The sequence below is a fragment of the Danio aesculapii genome, chromosome 10 (genome assembly GCF_903798145.1).
Source record: "Danio aesculapii chromosome 10, fDanAes4.1, whole genome shotgun sequence".
Lineage (NCBI taxonomy): Eukaryota > Metazoa > Chordata > Actinopteri > Cypriniformes > Danionidae > Danio > Danio aesculapii.
The window spans coordinates 25261987-25281327 of record NC_079444.1 but is presented as its reverse complement, the minus strand read 5'-3'; the positions used below and the strand labels follow the sequence as shown (position 1 = coordinate 25281327).

General features: G+C 37.9%; 1 protein-coding gene across 1 annotated transcript in view; it reads right to left on the bottom strand.

The window, feature by feature from the left end:
* Positions 1-513: 513 nt before the first annotated feature.
* The window catches only part of grm5a (glutamate receptor, metabotropic 5a), a 49925-nt gene continuing 31097 nt past the window's right edge, over positions 514-19341 (bottom strand). The window contains exons 6-8 of the mRNA XM_056466961.1: positions 18830-18956; positions 12211-13150; positions 514-4476 (exon numbers count right to left, since the gene is read on the bottom strand). Of these exons, the coding sequence (XP_056322936.1) occupies positions 3603-4476; positions 12211-13150; positions 18830-18956 (1941 nt within the window). The 3' untranslated portion in view covers positions 514-3602. The remainder of the gene's footprint in view (positions 4477-12210; positions 13151-18829; positions 18957-19341) is intronic.

The window sequence follows — 19341 nt, the reverse complement described above, 5'->3', positions numbered from 1 at the left end:
ATCTATCTATCTATCTATCTATCTATCTATCTATCTATCTATCTATCTATCTATCTATCTCGTATGTCTGTCTGTCTGTCTGTCTGTCTGTCTGTCTGTCTGTCTATCTATCTATCTATCTATCTATCTATCTATCTATCTATCTATCTATCTGTCTGTCTGTCTGTCTGTCTGTCTGTCTGTCTGTCTGTCTGTCTGTCTGTCTGTCTGTCTGTCTGTCTGTCTGTCTGTCTGTCTGTCTATCTATCTATCTATCTATCTATCTAAGTCTGTACTGCATTTACTGTATACATAAATAGAGGGAGAGAAGTACATAAAGGAAAAGACGAAAGAGGGGGTGGAACTGCATTCCACACTTCATCATGGAAACTGTGAAAATAACACAACCACGCAAACTCCAGCCTCGGAGCGCAGCATCACTAAAGAGCTCATTTTTTGATTATCTCCCCGTTTTAACACTCACTGTTTTATATAAACAAAAAAGAGAAACATTTGTAATTGAGTCCCCTTTAATAACACTCAGGTAAAACCAATATTCTTTACACGCTTTGAAGAGTAATAAAAAAAGACTTATCCACGCCATAAATGAAACCTCAAAGTAACATAAACATCGCAAGCTACATTCGTTCCACTGTCACAAAGCTTAATCCACTATGACCATCATATCCACTGAGCACAAATAGTTAGTAAAAAAATACATCACACACAGCCAAAATCTACATTCTATGAACGTCTTGTCATCAAAGGCAAAAGAGCGAAAAATGCAAAAGACTTTTAGAAAATGTACAAAAGTTCTCAAAAGAACATTTAAGCACTTATTTCAGCTAATGGCACTGGTCCACATGCAAACGTGACCGTATTACATTACACCTATTCAAGAAGAATATTGCACATTGATTGAAAGAATAGATGTCTGTTGGTACAGTAGGTACAATGTGCGTTCCTACTACATCAGAGCGTTTCAACTTAAACTAGTTCATAAAGTTCATAGAAAAGGCTTAACTTTAATGGGAGATTTTATGTGGGTTTATCAACAAAGACTGTAATTAATGCCCTGTGTTTAAGAATCATGTCCACAGTGTAATGACAATGGGAGTTGTTTTGTTTTTGGCTCATCTACTGTATGTATTTGAAACAAAAGCCTGAGTGGATTCATTTAGATTAAAAGGCCTATATTGCTTCATGTAAAAATCACTAGTTAACCTACATTACTGATCAAAAGTTTGGGGCTGGTATGTGTTTGAAATGTTTTCGAATTAAAGTTCTTGTGTACGGTGGCTGAGAGAGCTTAACATGCTGCAATTTAAGAAAATACTTGCAATTACAAAAACAGCAGAAACTTCAGGAAAAGATCTTCATCCATTTTAAATCTCACAATGCAAACACGTTTTTTAAAAAATACGTCGCATTTTCTCACAATGCAAACAAATTACAAAAACGCTCTGCATTTACTCACGACACTTTCAAATAGCGCGGAGCACAATGGAAATAATTCAAGGGTATACCCTAATACATGACGGACCTGGCTATTTAGGTTGTGGTTATTTTGACTAATAAAATATAAAAGTCAATGGAATCAGGATGTTAAAATAAACAAACAAATAAACACACCTTTCACACATCACCTACAATTTCACTGAGCAATAGTCTCAGCACAGTGGCATCCGTCATGTTTTTGGGTCCCCTTGAAACATTTCCGTTGTGTTCTGATGTTTTTGCAATTAATATGTTTGCGTTTTGGGAAAACGCAGCACGTATTGGGAAAACGCAGCACGTTTTCGTAAATTGTTTGCATTGGGAGAAAATGCAGTGTGTTTTCATAAATTGTTTACATTGTGAGAAAATGCAGTGCGTTTCATTAAATTGTTTGCGTTGTGGGAAAATGCAGCACATTTTTGTAAATTGTTTACTCTGTGAGAAAATACAGAGTGTTTCATTAATTTGTTTGCGTTGTGGGAAAATGCAGAGTGTTTTCGTAAATTGTTTACATTGTGAGATAATGCAGTGCGCTTCATTAAATTGTTTACGTTGGGGGAAAATGCAGTGCGCTTTATTAATTTTTTTGAGGTGTGGGAAAATGCAGCGCGCTTCATTAAATTGTTTGCATTGTGAGAAAATGCAGCGCGCTTGATTAAATTGTTTACATTGTGAGAAAATGCAGTGCGCTTGATTAAATTGTTTACATTGTGAGAAAATGCAGTGCGCTTGATTAAATTGTTTACATTGTGAGAAAATGCAGTGCGCTTCATTAAATTGTTTACATTGTGAGAAAATGCAGTGCGCTTGATTAAATTGTTTGCATGATGAGAAAATGCAGTGCACTTCATTAAATTGTTTGCGTTGTGGGAAAATGCAGCATGTTTTATAATGTATGCGTTGTGAGGATTTGCAGCATGTGTGCTCTCAAACTGATGAAGATTCTTTCTGAATTCGCTGGCGTTTTTGTAATTGCACGTGTTTTCTTAAATCGCAGCAGGTTAGGTTCTCTCGGCCACTGTACTTATGCTCACCAAAGCTGCACTTATTTGATGAATACAAAGAAATGTTATTACCCTTTTTATCACCATTTATTTGTTTGATGACAAAGTTTATTTCAAATTGAAGTCTTTAGTTACATGATCCTTTAAAAACCGTAATTTAAACTATATAGAATAGTTTATTATTAATCCTGAAGCTGTGCTGTTTAATTTCATTATTAGGATTTTAATGAACTGAAGGATCAAAACAGCAGCATTTATTTGAAACATGTTTTTACCACAGAAGTTTACAGTAGCAAAATAAAATGATCAATTTAATGTATCCTCACTGCATAAAAGTATTTAATTCTCATAAGTGACATTTTTCTGACCCCAAACCTTTGAATGGTAGTGTTGAAAACATGTACATCTTTTACTCAAACTTCATATTTGAAATGAATAAAGAAAAACTGGGACATGTTGATAGAAATCAATAAATTCATCCATCTGAAAGACGCACAGCCTACGTTAAAGTGTCTGATTTCTTTAGTATCTAAATAAACCTTCCCTTACATCACTTCTATTAGATTTATTATGAAAAATATAATAAATATCATTTTTATAAGTTAAATGAAGTGGCACAACATGCAACCTCTAAGCTAGAAAAAAACAAAACAAAAATGACCAATATTTAAACAAACTACTTTGCGCTCGAAGGCTCAATTTGGTCCTACATTCAAACGTTTGCACTTCTACAAAGAATCGTGCACGACGTTCAGGCAACAGGAGAGAGGAAATGACATCACCTGTGGTTACATCAGGAGTTTAGCTATTGGTTATTTTACACACCTCTCCGGATTGACGTCGTTGGAATGTTATTAAATCTTCCAGCTTGACCATCATCTTGCCAAGAAGGATCGTAAAAGTTAGTCAGAGCGCTCTTGAGTATCAAGTACATCCCTAATTATCTGAGAAGCCGTTTGGTGGAGTGCCTTGCGCAGATTGGGATTTTTGAGGACGGGCCGGATTCCAAGCACCATAAAAATGTCCTCGGCGAGTGCTTCTATATTAAGAGTTTACACTCCTTGACATTTACAGCAGGATTTTGCGATCTAAGCAGCTGCCTCTTGGTCTCCAGAAAAGCTCTCAGAGCGAAGACGAGCTCTGGCTGTAGTGGCGCAGCATCAGCTGGTCGTATATGGGGGAGCAGGGCTCACACAATGGCAGCTCGGAAGCTGGCGACGTTGGAGACTCGCTGATTGAGTCAACAGAGGAGTCTCTGAACGGTGAAGGTGGTGTCAAGGCGCCCAAGTCCTCGAAATCAGTGGTCCTGACTGCACACGAGGAGTCGTAGGTGCTGTCAAAAAGGCTGGCGGGTGAAGCTCGGCTGCTCCCGCCGGCTATGATGCCACCGGCGATGCCAACTGCGGAACGAGGGGTGGTGTTTGCTGCGGCCACAACATCTGCGTATGTGGTGACGGTGGTAGGATGTGGTCTTTCCTGCTGGTGGAGGCGGTAGGATGGTGAACAGGGTCTTGGGGGGTTGGCGGAGGTGGCAGTGGTGTTGACGGCTGTTCCTGGTGGTGAACCGGGAAGCATCATGCTGTTGAGTTCAGTGATGTTGGCTGTGAATTGACTGACCACGCAGCTGATTTGATCCATGATGGAGGACGGTTGGTGTTGTAAGCGTTCAGTTAGGTATGAAGGTATGGCTACTACTTGCGCACGTTCACCATCTTCCACGTCGCATCTTTTCATCGAAGGACGCTGGCAAATGGTTGGCAGTGGTGATGGTGTTCGAGGCCGGTAGGTTACGGGGTAGCGTTGGTTTTTCTGGGAGCCGTCGTATGATAGTTTCACTCCCGCGTCTGGCGGTCGATCGCAGCCCTTTGAGAAAGGTTTGATAATGGCCGTCTGGTTGGCTTCTTCTTTTTTCTTGATGTGGATTGAGATCCGTTTCCAAAGGTTGGGTCGATAGCTTCTCTCGTTCTGTGCCCAGGTCACTGTTTTGCCATTGGAACTGCAGAAAAGAAAGGAGCATTGTGAATTTTATGTATTCATTGTACATCCAAATACATAAATAAACTAATATTAATAAATAAATAGCAGATGTAAATTAGAAATGTACAATGATAATTATTGTTTTTTTGTTACATAAATTTCAGAAATACTACATTTTAGATAGGAACCTCGTCAATCTCCTGAAAAAAAGCCAATAACAATAATAACTAGAAAAGTAATGTTCATAGACTAACTTTATGGTGGCTTAAGGAAGCCTAGTCTGAAACGTTGAAGTAGTTTTAACGTTTAAAACTATTGAAGTAGTTTTTAAGACGTTAGAAACAGTTATAACTACATATGGGTTAGCATGTTTCTTGCTAGGCAGTTGATAAGGTGCTGCTAGGTGGTTGCTAGGGTGTTCTGGGTGGTTGCTAAGGTGTTCTGAGTGGTTGCTAAGGTCTTGTTGGGGGTTGCTAAAGTGTTGCTAGGCGGTTGCTAAGGTGTTCTAGGTGGTTGCTAAGGTGTTGCTTGGTGGTTTCTAGGGTGTTCTGAGTGATTGCTAAGCGGTTACTAGGGCGTTGCTAGGTGGTTGCTAAGATCTTGCTAGGCAGTTGCTAGGATGTTCTGAGTGGTTGCTAAGGCGTTGCAAGGTGGTTGCTAAGGTGTTGCTAGGCAGTTGCTAGAGTGTTCTAGGTCTTTGCTAAGATTTTGCTAGGTGGTTGCTAGGCAGTTGCTAAAGTGTACCTATATGGTTGCTAGGCGGTTGCTAAGGTGTTGCTAGGCTGTTGCTAAGGTGTTCTGAATAGCTGCTAGGCAGTTGCTAACATAAATAAGCATGGTTCAAGTATGAATTAGAATGTTGCTAGCATGTTTCTAGTATAAACTAGTATGTTGTTCGCATGAATTTAGTATAAATTAGCATGTTGCTAGTATGTTTATAGTATGAGTTAGCATGTTTGTATGTTTGTTAGTATGTTTCTAGTATGATTAGTATGCTTGTTAGTATACTCTTAGTATGGATTAGTATATTGCTAGTATGGATTGGTATGCTGTTAGCATGTCCAATGTAAAGTCAATGGCAGTTTTTTTTTATAATGGAAGTCTATGGGACAGTTGCTAGGGTGCCGTAAGTGGTTGCTAGGGTGTGGCTAGTAAGTTGAAAGGTCACCAGTGATTGGCAAATGAGCCCAATATTAAGTCTGTATGACAGTCTGGCACAAAGTTATGAGGTCTTAAAGTTTGGTCCTATGTTAAGTCAATGGGACTTTTCCGAATTTTCCGAGACAGTTTTCAGAAAACTGTAAGTCGGATCAGTTGGAAAAGATATAGCAACTTAATTCAGTATAGTTGTGAGGTTTGGAGTTAGTTTGGTGGTTGTAGCATGAATGGTCTGTTCTTAAAATAGTCCAAGAAGAAGACGGAAAAATAATAGGTTTAAGTAGTATAACAGTATGTTGGCTTTCTCAAGCCACCATAATAACAATATTAAAAAACGCATATATCTACACGACAACATAGTGCTTTTACATTATAACAGGAGGCAGACAGTCGTGTGTCTCATTATACTGAGAGACTTGATTGTCATGGAAACAATGCTACAGTGCTAGCCAGTTGAACAGCTGTCCTTTCCAGCACTTTCAACACAACACATTTAGAGTTCATTTACGAACTTTGGGATTCATTTAGAGCACAGAATTACCTTGTTTTAAAAACCAAAGAGGGACTTTCTCCCCACACACCCCACACGGCCTCTATGTCCCCTTGCCAGAGTGTATCATTAGAGCTTAAAGGCAAGAGAAATGACCGTGCCATTAACCATCCCAATCCATCCATTCCAGCACAATTACCAACCTCATCCAGTCCTGTACGTCAGACAGCAAATCTCTAACTTCTGTTGTAATGCACCTGGGGACCCATCGACCCACATGCACCGAACTCCAGGAATGATTCACAGGCGGACGAGGTAATTGGTTGGGGCTCTTTTTCTCTTTCGAGAAGGAATATTGGCTTTTTTTAATGTGCTCTAAAAATGCTCAGTTGGGGAGTTGATTCCTTTTCAGTCTAAACTCATTTTCATCCTCAAAAGCGAGTCTTTGGCAGGCATTACTGAGAGATAAACAGATTTAATGTGAGCTTTATTTATTTAATTAGTCAGAAGCGGCTTCTTCTGCAATCAAGAGCGGTGACTGTATTGTAAAGAGGGGAAAAAAAAAGAATTTTCAAAAATGACATACGAAATAATTGACACACCATGCCTCGTTATCCTTAAATTCATTCAGTGTGAATCCAATTAAACTGAAGAGTTTCAAAGAAGCATAAAGGAAAAAGGGGAAAAACGTGTTTGTCAATTCCCAACTTTAGAGAGTTGGATAAAAAAAAAAACAGTTATGACCAAGCATTTTTGTTTCATTTTTTAAAAGTTTTACTCACAGACATCAGCATTGCCAAATACTGTTCATTGAAAAGGTAGTTTTATGCCGTGGTGGTAAAAGTACTGTAAAATCATACTCAAGTAAAAGTACCATTACTTGCCCCATAGATATTTACACTAGATATCATATATAGACCCTGATCATGCGTCTTTAGCCCCACATACAGACCTTTCCAGAAAATTACCGGCAATTTTACATAAAGGTCTGTATGTGTGAACAGGCCCTTTTTGAAAATACTGGTGAATTTGTTCCGGCTATTTTCCAGAAAGAGAAGGTGTAACATTACCGGTAATTTGCCCATGTGGTGAGAAATCGAGTCCCCCCTGTAGGCATAGGACGAAAACCGTTTTCAAGGTATACCGTGGTTTGAAAAAAATCAAGGTTTTAAAACCACCAAAATTTTCTGTAATACCGTTCCTAAGGTATGTGGAAGATTTTTTATTTACTTTTTTTGGGGTTTTTAGGACAACAGCATCATTCATTCATTTTCTTTTCGGCTCAGTCCCTTTATTAATCTGGGGTCGCCACAGCGGAATGAACCGCCAACTTATCCAGCAATTGTTTTACGCAGCGGATGCCCTTCCAGCTGCAACCCATCTCTGGGAAACATCACACACACTCATTCACACACTACGGACAATTTAGCCCACCCAATTCACCTGTACCACATGTCTTTGGACTGTGGGGGAAACCAGAGCACTCGGAGAAAACCCACACGAACGCAGGCAAACTTACAAACATGCAAACTTCCACACAGAAACGCCATCTGACCCACCCGAGGCTCGAACCAGCGACCTTCTTGCTGTGAGGTGACAGCACCTACTGCGCCACTGCATCGCTACAACAGTATCTCCAACAAAAAAAAATCCAAAGATGCCATTTTAAATTGTAAAGAATCTGTGTTTTTGAAACAACTGATGACAGCAGAAGTTTATGATTCATTTGAATTATTTAGCCTGACATGTTTACTGCTCCAAAATATCATAATCATCTTTCAAAAAATAGAATATATTGTTTTTAAAGGGGAAACAAGTTTTAGTTTTTTACCAAGATATTTAAAAAGAATATATTTTAGAGCAGTGAGCACAATACTGTGATATTTTTATCCAGGGTTATCATACCGTCAGAATCTTATACCGGCCCATGCCTACCCCCCTGCAATCGAGTCCACTTAGGACCCCTAAGGGATCATCTGTGGTGAATGCCTGATTAAAAGCTTTTATTGTGATACCTTGTTGTGTGACTAATCAGAGCTGCGTTAGCTTATTGTAGCCAGGAGGCTAATGGTAGGGGTATGAGTATGCTAGCACATGAGCTAACTGGGCTAACTAAACAGTTAAAAGATAAATGCTGATTTTCATAACACATGTATGCCTTTAATTATACATAAGTACACGAAAGGTCAATATAACACTTATACATGCCATTTTAATGGTGGAATGAAATAGTCACGCTTTTTTCATTATATAAATTCATTCATTGATTCATTTTCTTGTCGGCTTAGTCCCTTTATTAATCCGGGGTCGCCACAGCGGAACGAACCGCCAACTTATCCAGCAAGTTTATATGCAGCGGATGCCCTTTTAGCAACCCATCTCTGGGAATTATATAAATTATGAATGTGATTTCATATACTGTACTTAATAATTAGGCACTACAAACTATACCTATTACAACTCCAGTAAAACAATAGGATGTCTCGGGGTCCTATAGGTGGACTCAATTCTCAGGGGGGACTCAATTTCTCATGACACCGGTGAATGCCAGCACACACACATATTATGTACATCTCGACATGTGAAAGTGTTCCTCCATATGTTTTCATATAAGTTGTTCACAATACTTATCCATTCACATAGTTTGTAATGTAGTCAAGTGTGTATTTAGCTGCGGTTCGCATTTCTGCTTTTGGATGTCTCACAATGCAACTGCATGAACGCTAAAGCTTTAAATAAACATGAAACATCAAGAAAAGGCCGACCCCTTTTATGTTTACAAATACAAGCGCAGCCGTTTATAGATCCTTTCTGGTTAATGATGTCAGAATTTACCGGTATTTTGGAATGGATGTGTGAATGGTCTTTTCTGAAAAAAAATCCTGAGCGTCCGTGCCTGTGTGAACACCTTTATTTATAAATTTACCGGTAAAGTCGTTCAGGAAATTTTCCGGATATTTAACGATTTCACTGTGTGAAAGGGGCTATTAGCGCCACCATATTTGTACAGTGGTCCCAGGACAAATGTGATTCAACTGCACTAGTCAAGATCAAAGCCAATGTGAAAATGCTAGATTTTAGCATTGCGTACGGGTGTAGTAATGAGCAAACAAAGAAATCAAAGCATAAAGGCAGAACATTTCATAGGTAAAATTGAGTTTTTTACATTTTTGCATGTTACAAATTTTTGTGTTAAACAAGTATTAATGATAATACAGTAATAATAAGATAATACAATAATACTGATCATAAGGCAAAGTAGCACCAACTCGAACTAAATACTAGGCTTATGCTAATTTTGTTGAATAAAATCAGCAAACTATGTAAATGAAATATGACAAGATGCTGCGGTGCTAGAAACTTGGATTATAGTCGGCTATGTGAACGAGTCATTCATAACGGAGATTCATTCACAAACGAATCGCTCCCTCTGTTAGAATGAGAAGTGAAAGCAGGTGAGGGGGTGTGTTTCAGGACATCGATTACATCAAATTTAACAGAGAGGGAGGATAATACATTTCCATGCACGCAAACACATGCTTTTTGTCGGCAATGTCCGTGCGATGACTTATCCATTGAAAGTGATGTAAAATTATAATTTTCGTAATTTAAAAAAAAATACTCTTTTTAGTTATACTGACCACTGGGAAATGTATATATGTGTATATAGCTCTGGCTCTGGAAGGCCTATACCTTGGTCCCACATTCATTTCAAAGGAGCGCTACCCTGTACTAAAATGGCGGCTCTATTGACACATTCCTTCCAATAGACAACAATAGCGTAGGCGACAACTAATGTAAATATCTATGTACTTGCCCAAAAATGTAGTGCAAATAGAGTAAAAGTATCGGTTAAATAGTACTCAAAATATGAGTAAAAAGTAGCTTTTTCAAAAATACTCAAGAGTAGTGAGTAATGAGTATTATGCTGTGAACGGCTGATGCGTGTGTGTAAACGCAACATTCTGTAGTGCATTTATACAGGATTATACGCCGTCTTCTCATCAGTGACATTCAGTCTAAACATTCTCTGGGTCAATACGTGTAAAGATTTTGGACAACTTCTTGGTTACTTTTAATGCTTTTAATGTTTGCTGCAATTATAAATCGCCCATGTCTTGAGGTAGTTCAGTATGATGCGATTTACTTTCTATGTGTGATTTTGATTGGACAGGAATCACAGGACTGATTTTTCTAATCCCCACAGACAGGAAAAATTAAAGTAGAGACTGCAGATTGAAGGAAAGTAGTGGAGTAAAAGTACAGATGCAGCACTAAAAATGTACTCAAGGGAAAGTAAAAGTACACAATTTAAAAACTACTTAGTAAATTACAATTCCTGAGAAAAACTACTCAATTACAGTAATTAGAGTATTTGTAATTTGTTACTTTACACCACTGGTTTTATGCATGCCAGGCTAGTAGGAGCTGTGATGGAATTTTGTAAAAAAAAAAACACTACATGCCTGCGCACATACTGTCCTGTAGTCCACCACTGTTGTTTTGGTCATCAAGTACTTGCACATGCCTATAAACTGAACATGCAAAATGTGTGCATGATTCTCAAAATCATGTTTTTGGAAAATCCCTTAAATCCACTTTAACCAAATTTAATGAAAGAGGGTAACACTTTGCATTAAGTTTGTACTAGTTAATGTTAGTGTATGTACTAAAACAAACAATGGACAAAAATGATTACAGTATATATTCATCTATGTTAATGTTTGTGTTTTATTTTGTTGTTAGTTCATGTTAACTCACTGTGCATTACCTAATGTTGACAAGCATGAATTTAGATTTTTTAATAATACATAAAACATGTGGTTCACGTACTGTTCATACTTAGTTCATGTTAGTAAATACATGAACTATCATTAACTAATGAAATCTTATTGTAAAGTGTGACCAAGACCTTTTAATTGGTCATTTAAAAATAATACAAAATAATAATAGAAGTTAGGGATGTCCAGATCTGATCGTGTGATCGGAAATTGGGCCCGATCACGTGGTTTCAGACTCGATCGGAATCGGACATTACCTCCCGATCAGGACTCGAATATATATATATATATATATATATATATATATATATATATATATATATATATATATATATATATATATATATATATATATAATATAATTTATATATATTTTTTTTTTCCTAATTTCTGTTTAAAGGAGAGATTTTTTTCAGCACATTTCTACACATAATAGTTTAATAACTCATTCATAATAACTGATTTATTTTATCTTTGCCATGATGACAGTAAATAATATTTGACTAGATATTTTTCAAGACACTTCGATACAGCATAAAGTGACATTTAAAGGCTTAACTAGGTTAATTAGGTTAACTAGGCAGGTTAGGGTAATTATTGCATGCATGTATGTGTGTATATATATATATATATATGTTTTTTTATTTTTTTATTTTTTTTTAACACATCTATAGTTAATCGGTGGGACAGAGTTAGACCTCTTTCTTGACTTCAAACAGAAACAGCAAACTTTGTTGCAGAGACGCTATTGGTTAAATGCCGGAAAAGTAGAACACGGAAGCAGCTTGAAGCGAAAAGCGCGAGTATGTCTGCGGTCTAGAGGTATTATAAAGTTGATAATGACAACATTGCCATAGCAAGCTGTGAGATTTGTAAACTTGAGTCTGTCTGCAGGGTGTTTTAAGTTGAGGTGCTATTTGTTTTTATTTTAGATTTGTTCTATATTTACTGTTGCACTAAAGTCCAAAACTGAAGAATTGATGTTATTTATTACTTGATTGTTCGAGCTACCTACAGAAGTGCTCTGTTTGTTAACAGAGTTGTTAAATGTTAAAATACGGTGAATTCAAGAAAAAAATAAGGAACATCCAGGATCTGTTTCTTCGCTCTTCTTTATTCTTTTTATTTTTTATTATTGAAGTATCGGATCGGGTTTCGGTATCGGTAGATACTCAAAACTCGAAGGCTCGAGGGCAAAAAAAAAAACCTGATCAGGACATCCCTAATAGAAATATGGGGGCACTTAAAAAAAAAAAAAGCATTTTCAAAACGCTACGATGATAATATATAAACAATACTAAAATAACATTGCTCTCATACTGACCTGACCGTGTCTGTGCCAGAGGGTCGCCGTCTGAACAGGTTAGCCAAACTGCTAGAGCGGCTAGCGGCCGAGGCAGATTTCCCATCACCCACGTGCATCCTCACAACTGTAGATGTGGTGAAAGCGCTGCGTACGTTCCTCTCAGGCTTGGCCAGCATGATGTAGACTTTGGGCACAAACATGCAGCACAGCGCAGTGGTGGCGCTGAGGCTAACAGAGAAGCACATGGTGATTATCTTGTAGTTTGAACCGAAATAAATTGGCACGAACGCCAGCCAGATAATGCAGGTGGTGTACATGGTGAAAGCGATGTATTTGGCTTCATTAAAATTGGCGGGGACGTTGCGGGTCTTGAAGGCGTAGAAGGTGCAGCTCAGGATAAGCAGTCCATTATAGCCCAGCGGCGCCACCACCCCGAGGGTTGTGGTATTGCAGATGAGGTGCACCTCGCGGATGGATGGATAGTCGTAGATCACCTGTGGTGGCTCCATGATGAAGAGTGCCACGATGATGCCCAGCTGAATCAAGATCAGGATGAAGGCGATGACCAGCTGAGCGCAGGCGCTCATGAAACGAGGCTTCTTGGTGCAGATCTTCTTCTTGCTGCCAGCGAGGATGCGGGCGATGCGGTTGGTTTTGGTGACCAGGGCCGAGTAGCTCATGGCCGGCGAGAGCCCGATGCCCAGCCTCTGCAAGTAACAGTAGGCAACGTGTGGTTTGGCAATGAGGCAGAAGGTACACAGATAGCCCAAACAGATGCCAGCCAGGATGATGAAGCACAGCTCTCTGCTGGAGGATTTCACCACCGGTGTGTCGTGGAACCTGACGAAGACCAAGGTGACGAAGATGGTGGCGAGCAGGCCAAGGCAGGCAAAGACCACAGCGGCAATAGGCTCAGGGTCTCCCCACTGAAGGTACTGCACTGGGATTCGCTCACAGCCTGAGAAACAGGAATTTAAAGATAAATTAAAGGTCCAGTGAAATCAAAATAAAAAAATGTAGATGTTAGTTTCAGTCTGTTAGTCTTAAGGATATCGATTAGCCAGTTTGCTCTAAGACAGTGACAAAATTTGCGTTTAGAAAATGTTAAACCGATATAAACATCCAAAGCTTGCAGTTTGTTACTTCTGCTTAAATGGAAATACTTCAGTTTCTCATCAAATCTTGACCAATCAAAGGCTCTCTAATATCTGACATGCCCCGCCCCTTCTAGACGCTTCTCATTTGCTTTTCATTTGATGTTTGATCCCAACCACTCTCACTAGCAGAGCTGTGATAAAAACCAAATGCTATTGGCTGTTTTTTAAAAGGGGAGCAGCTACTCTATGTCCAACCCTCTATTCATTTTCAGTTGAGATTACATCACGCATCGAATAAAAAATGAACATTTCAAAGCACTTCACGGGAGCTTTAACACTGGAGCAGCCAGAATTCAGTAACTACTAGAATGGATCATTCATATATGACTGTACCGAATTGAATTTGTGTCATGTCATATTTAAATTTGAAGCTTCTATTGAGATTTTCCAGCATATTTGCCATCATATTTGATGAAGTCGCTACCCTAAAATATACAGTAATTTTTGTCATATAGGATGTTTTTGTTTATGAGCTACTAAACTGTGAAGGTGCATACCTCACTTTTTCAGGTAGTTTGAGAGTCATGTCTGAAGTAAAGTAATGTTTTTGCTATCAGCTGTTAGCAGAAAGTTGCTAGTAAGAGGCAAGCATGTTCAAAGGCACATGAAAAAAAGACCATTATGGGTATTCAAGGTTGAAATACTCAAAATACTCTTGTATTGTATCTTGTACTTTTATGAATTTCTTTCTTTTGTTGGACACAAAAAGATAATTTGAAGAATTTTGAAGAAAGGAGCCACTGAAATCCATACAATGTAAAACCCAGCAGTCAACTTTAACAAACGAAATGAGTGTAGTTAACTCAAAATTGACTGAAAGATTTTAATACTATATAATAGTAATAGTTCTAACTAGTAATACAAATACTATATAAGTCAATGGCTTTTTTCCAGTATAACTTCCTTTGTGTTTTAACAGGTTTGAAATTAAAGTTAACTAACCAAACTAACAGATTGTTTCATTGGGCTTAAAGGAGCTGTCCCTTATGTTGTTTGAGTAATGTCACAGCAGTGTTTACAATATATTACACTGTAAAAAATGCTGGATTCCACACAATCGCTTTGTCTTGGGGCATCATGAAAGAATTAATTTAACTTATTATTATTATTTTTTTTACAAATTTAAGTAGATTGAACATAAAGCAATCAAGTTGTCCCTAAAAACCTCAAGAATTGTGTTGTTTCTGCTCATTTTAAATAGGATACATCATTTAAACGACGTTAGTTATAACGTAAAATATCCACAATGACGCTCTAAGTGGGGTGGAGTAACAACTTATCATTTTTATAATAATTAAAAAAATTGTTTTTGTGCAAATTATATTGTTTACCCGCACATGCGTTAAAAAACAACAACAACAACATTAGTTTTGGTAAAACCATGCACTCGTTTTTCATATTAATGGAAATATATGTAAACAACACATATACGGTCTATGTTTCCTTTACAAATATTATTGAGAATATTCTATATTCTATTTTAAAACATTAAACCATTTGGCTGAAAATATTCTAATCTCACATATAAAGGGAACACAATTGTCAATTTAAAGATTGCTAAAACTGAACTGTAAAAAAATACTTTGAAAGCAAAATACACCTAAGAAAGATGACTTTAATGTGTTTTTTAAACCATTCCAAGTTTGACTGTTGTAATGTTCTAAAGGAGTATGGCATAGGGGGGATAACTGGGAATAGAACACAGCCAGGAACTATGCTTCTAACTACAGCTGTAGAGGTGTAGTTGCAAGTGTACAAGTTTGCTACACAGTTTACGAATGTTCGTTGGAACGATGGATTTGGGAAGCGCCAAATCAACAAAGTATGTTTGTAATGAAGGAACCTTGCGACCTTAGTTGCCAGACAATGGTTTTCAGAACTGCACCCTAGATCAATAGTAATGGCACACGTCAGATTTCAAGCTCAACTCTTCTCTTATTGTTTTACACAATTGTTTAAGACACAACTAACAGGACATATGAGGATATTCATTCATTCATTCATTTATTTTCTTTTTGGCTTAGTAATCTGTTGCCACAGCGGAATGAACCACCAACTTATGTAGCATATGTTTTTCACAGCGGATACCCTTCCAGCTGCGACCCATCACTGGGAAACATCCATACACACTCAATCACACACATACACTACGAACAATTTTTTTGCGTACCCAATTCACCTATAGCGCATGTCTTTGAACTTGTAGGGGGAACCGGAGCACCCGGAGGAAACCCACACAAACACGTGGAGAACATGCAAACTCCACACAGAAATGCCAACTGACCCAGAAAAAGGCTCAAATCAGCGATGTTCTTGCTGTGAGGTGACAGTGCTACCCACTGCGCCACTGCCTCACCCCATATGAGGACATTTTTGTGTTTATTTGTCCATCTGAATGCAAAAATACATGAGAGCTCAGCTTTGTCAACTGTCCCAATTGTTTATCCATCAGGCAGTCCTTACTCTCGAGCCCTGTATTAATGTGACTGTCCCGGAACTTTAAATAAAATGTTTTCACTTCAGGGGTATCAATTATAGCGCATTAAGATCTATGTGTAGTGCAAACATTACTTATCATAACTGAGCACGTTGGTGTAGTGCCAGTGTCTTTGATTATTCAGAATCACTGATGTGTGGCATTAAAAATTGCACAGAGAACATCCTTCATTATGCAGATGACACGGTAAAACTCGTGGCTGAATTACCGTACAGCTTTATAAACAAAAAGAAGGGGCAAAAACAAACAAAACCATTCGTTCAACCAAGCAGCATGCATTATGCATTAGAGACTAACACCAACAAGCCCTGATATATTTAGCATGTGCGATTTGCATCAACAAACAGTGAATGGGGATGAAACTAAGTCTTGATTTGGATCAAAAAACAGCATTGAATTTAACAAGGGAATAAAACTTTGCAAGGCCCTCAAAATACACATTTTTCATATTTCCTATTATTATAAATTGGGTAGATGTTTGGTGTTTTAGATTTGTATAGAGAGAAATTAATTATCACAAGGGAATCCCACAATATTTTCAAACATTTTCTTAAGTTATTATTGTCAAAAAAAACTATTATAAAATGTATTTAGCCTCACTATATCTCACAGACTTTTGGCACTGTATTCTGTTGATTGTCATGAAAATATATAGTGCTCAGCATATTTGACTACACCCCTCACAAATATTTTCTATAGGAAGCTTTACATTGTTATATTTGTGCATATACATTAGATTAGTCATTACTGAAGCCAAACTGGAACAAAATAACGGTCCAAAATTAGTACACCCAAATTTATATGTTAGAGAAAAATATTGAATAAATTTTTTTAAGAGCAAATTTCAACAGAAACCAAAAAAATTATAACACTTTGTTGAAATTTTGTAGTTTGTAACATTTTCCAATATTTCACATTCAGAAGAAGTTTGGCAAATTTCAGGCAGGGATTGGCTTCGGTCTGGCCACTCTACCATACAGGTCTGATTGGTGGATTGCTGCACAGATGGTTGTCCTTCTGTAAGGTTCTCCTCTCTCCACAGAAGAATGCTGGAGCTCAGACAGAGTGACCATCGGGTTATTGATCACGCCCCTGACTAAGGCCCTTCTCCCCCAATCACTCAGCTTAGATGCCCGGCCAGCTCTAGGAAGAGTCCTGGTGGTTCCAAACATCTTCTACTTACGGATGATGGAGGTCACTGTGCTCATTGGAACTTTCAGAGGCAGCAGAAATTTTTCTGTAACCTTCCCCAGCCTTGTGCCTTGAGACAATCCTGTCTCGGAGGTCTACAGACAATTCCTTTGTCTTCATGCTTGGTCTGTGCTTTGACATGCACTGTCAACCCTGGGACCTTATATAGACAGGTGTATGCCTTTTCAAATCATGTCCAATCAACTGAATTTACCACAGGTGAACTCCAATTAAGCTGCTGAAATGAGAATGATCAGTGGAAACAGAATGTACCTGAGCTCAATTTAGAGTTTCACGGCAAAGACTGTCAATACTTATGTACATATGATTTTTCAGGTTTTTTAATTTTAATAAATTTGCAACAATTAAAAAAAAAAATTCAAATTGTCATTATGAGGTATTGTGTGTAGAATTGTGAGGAAATAAATGAATTTAATTCAATTTTGGAATAAGGCTGTACCATAAAAAAATGTGGAAAAAGTAAAGCGCTATGAATACTTTCCGGATGCACTGTACATCAAAAGTTGGCAGCTATGGACACCTTTTGGGCATTACATGAATAATTTCTCCTGATTTTGTAATCTATGGTGCATATTTAGCTTCTAGCCTGACTGTATTATCCTGTTTTTTATTTCATTTATTATTTCCTACTGTATTCACCTTATTCTTCGCGTACGAGCGGGCGCAGCCACTGGAATCTTTTTGGCTCGAGACTTCCGGTCTCATTCACTTCCATTCATTTATAGACGTTAAAAACAGCTCGTTTTGCTGCTTAAAGTTGCAAACTGATGTTTTCTTATTATCTTATTTTACTTTGTCTGTATAGTCATGAAAACACTTGCGTGTAGAGCAAGTAGTTTGACCATTTTCTGCCGTTTATTATTACTAGTCATTTCTCCCATAGGCAGCTGAGTCGGAAGTTCTAAAACAATCACAAAAACGAACGCACTTCCGCATCGAAGAATAAGATCAATAGCTGAGACTGTATTTGTATGTGCTGATGTATTAAAATAACAGACGATTAATTACGACTTTTTTTATTTATTAATTAATTAATTGTAAATGTGGAGTAAATGTAGTGATAAAATGTTAACATTTAAAACAGATCAATTTTTTCACATGATCTAATTTTCACATTATCTAATGCTATTGTTCAGCAAATGGGTTTAAGTGAATAATATTAAGTTATTGCTGTTTTATAAAATAATGGATCTTTGGGCACAAACATATTGTGAATGCATTATGAAGGTTAATTGTACAGTAAGTGTGACTACAGCTGCAACATTACAACAGATTTCTCCTTTACTTTCATGTTCATCATCTCTGTTAGTAAATCATTGTCTCTCTAGAGTGTATAAATACTGCAAACCCTGATGTAAACTCCAACCACCAAGCAATTAAAAAACAATCGCAGGTACTCCAACTCAAAAGCACCTGCTACTAAATGTCGAAATGGTCATTTGTGATCGAGCATGAACAGCAGAGCGGTCTCGGCTCTCAGTAATGCTCCACGCTGAGCGTCTGCTGCTTCAGGGCTCACGCTTGACAGCAATTCTGGAACATTCAGACGGGACCCCTGCCAAGTCCAAATCTCTGTTTTTGGCATTAAGTTGCCATGGTCCAGATTCTCAAATAACGCTCTAAGAGATAAATGGGTCTCCTATGTTCTTCCATGACCCAGATTCTTATATCACACGCTGTCGTCCAGGATGAGATGCTCGTGTGGCTGGTGTATGAGTTGGAGAATCATGTGTAAAAGAATATTTTGCTTCGAAAGTGGATGGAGAATCACCTGTAAGGTCGTCTGTAGGCCAGGATCCAAGCTCACATGCTCGGCAGGTGTATTCGTCAAACACAAACTCGTTTTCTTTACATGGAGTGCAGGTCCAGCAGCAGCTCACCTCTCCTTTACGGATAACCTGAGGGGGTCAGGAAAGAGAGGTCAGGTTATGTAAGTTATAGATTTCGCTCTTAAAGTGTTGTGGGTGGTTGCAGTACACTGCTATTCAGTGGCAACTGTTTTAATGCATTGGTTTGTGGTTACTAACGTGAAATACCTAAAAAATCTTTAAAGAAAACCTGTTGTTAGCTCCGAAGTTGTGTTTGTTTGTTTTTGAGTCTCTGATCTGACAGCATTACAAGATTTTATTTTATATTATTTCTTATTTTAAAATATTTTTAATTACTTTTGTCTTTGCCATGATGACAGCACATAATATGTTACTAGTTATTTTGCAAGATACTAGGAAACTCAACTTAAAGTGCAGTTTAAGGCTTAACTAGGTTAATTAGTTTAATTAGACG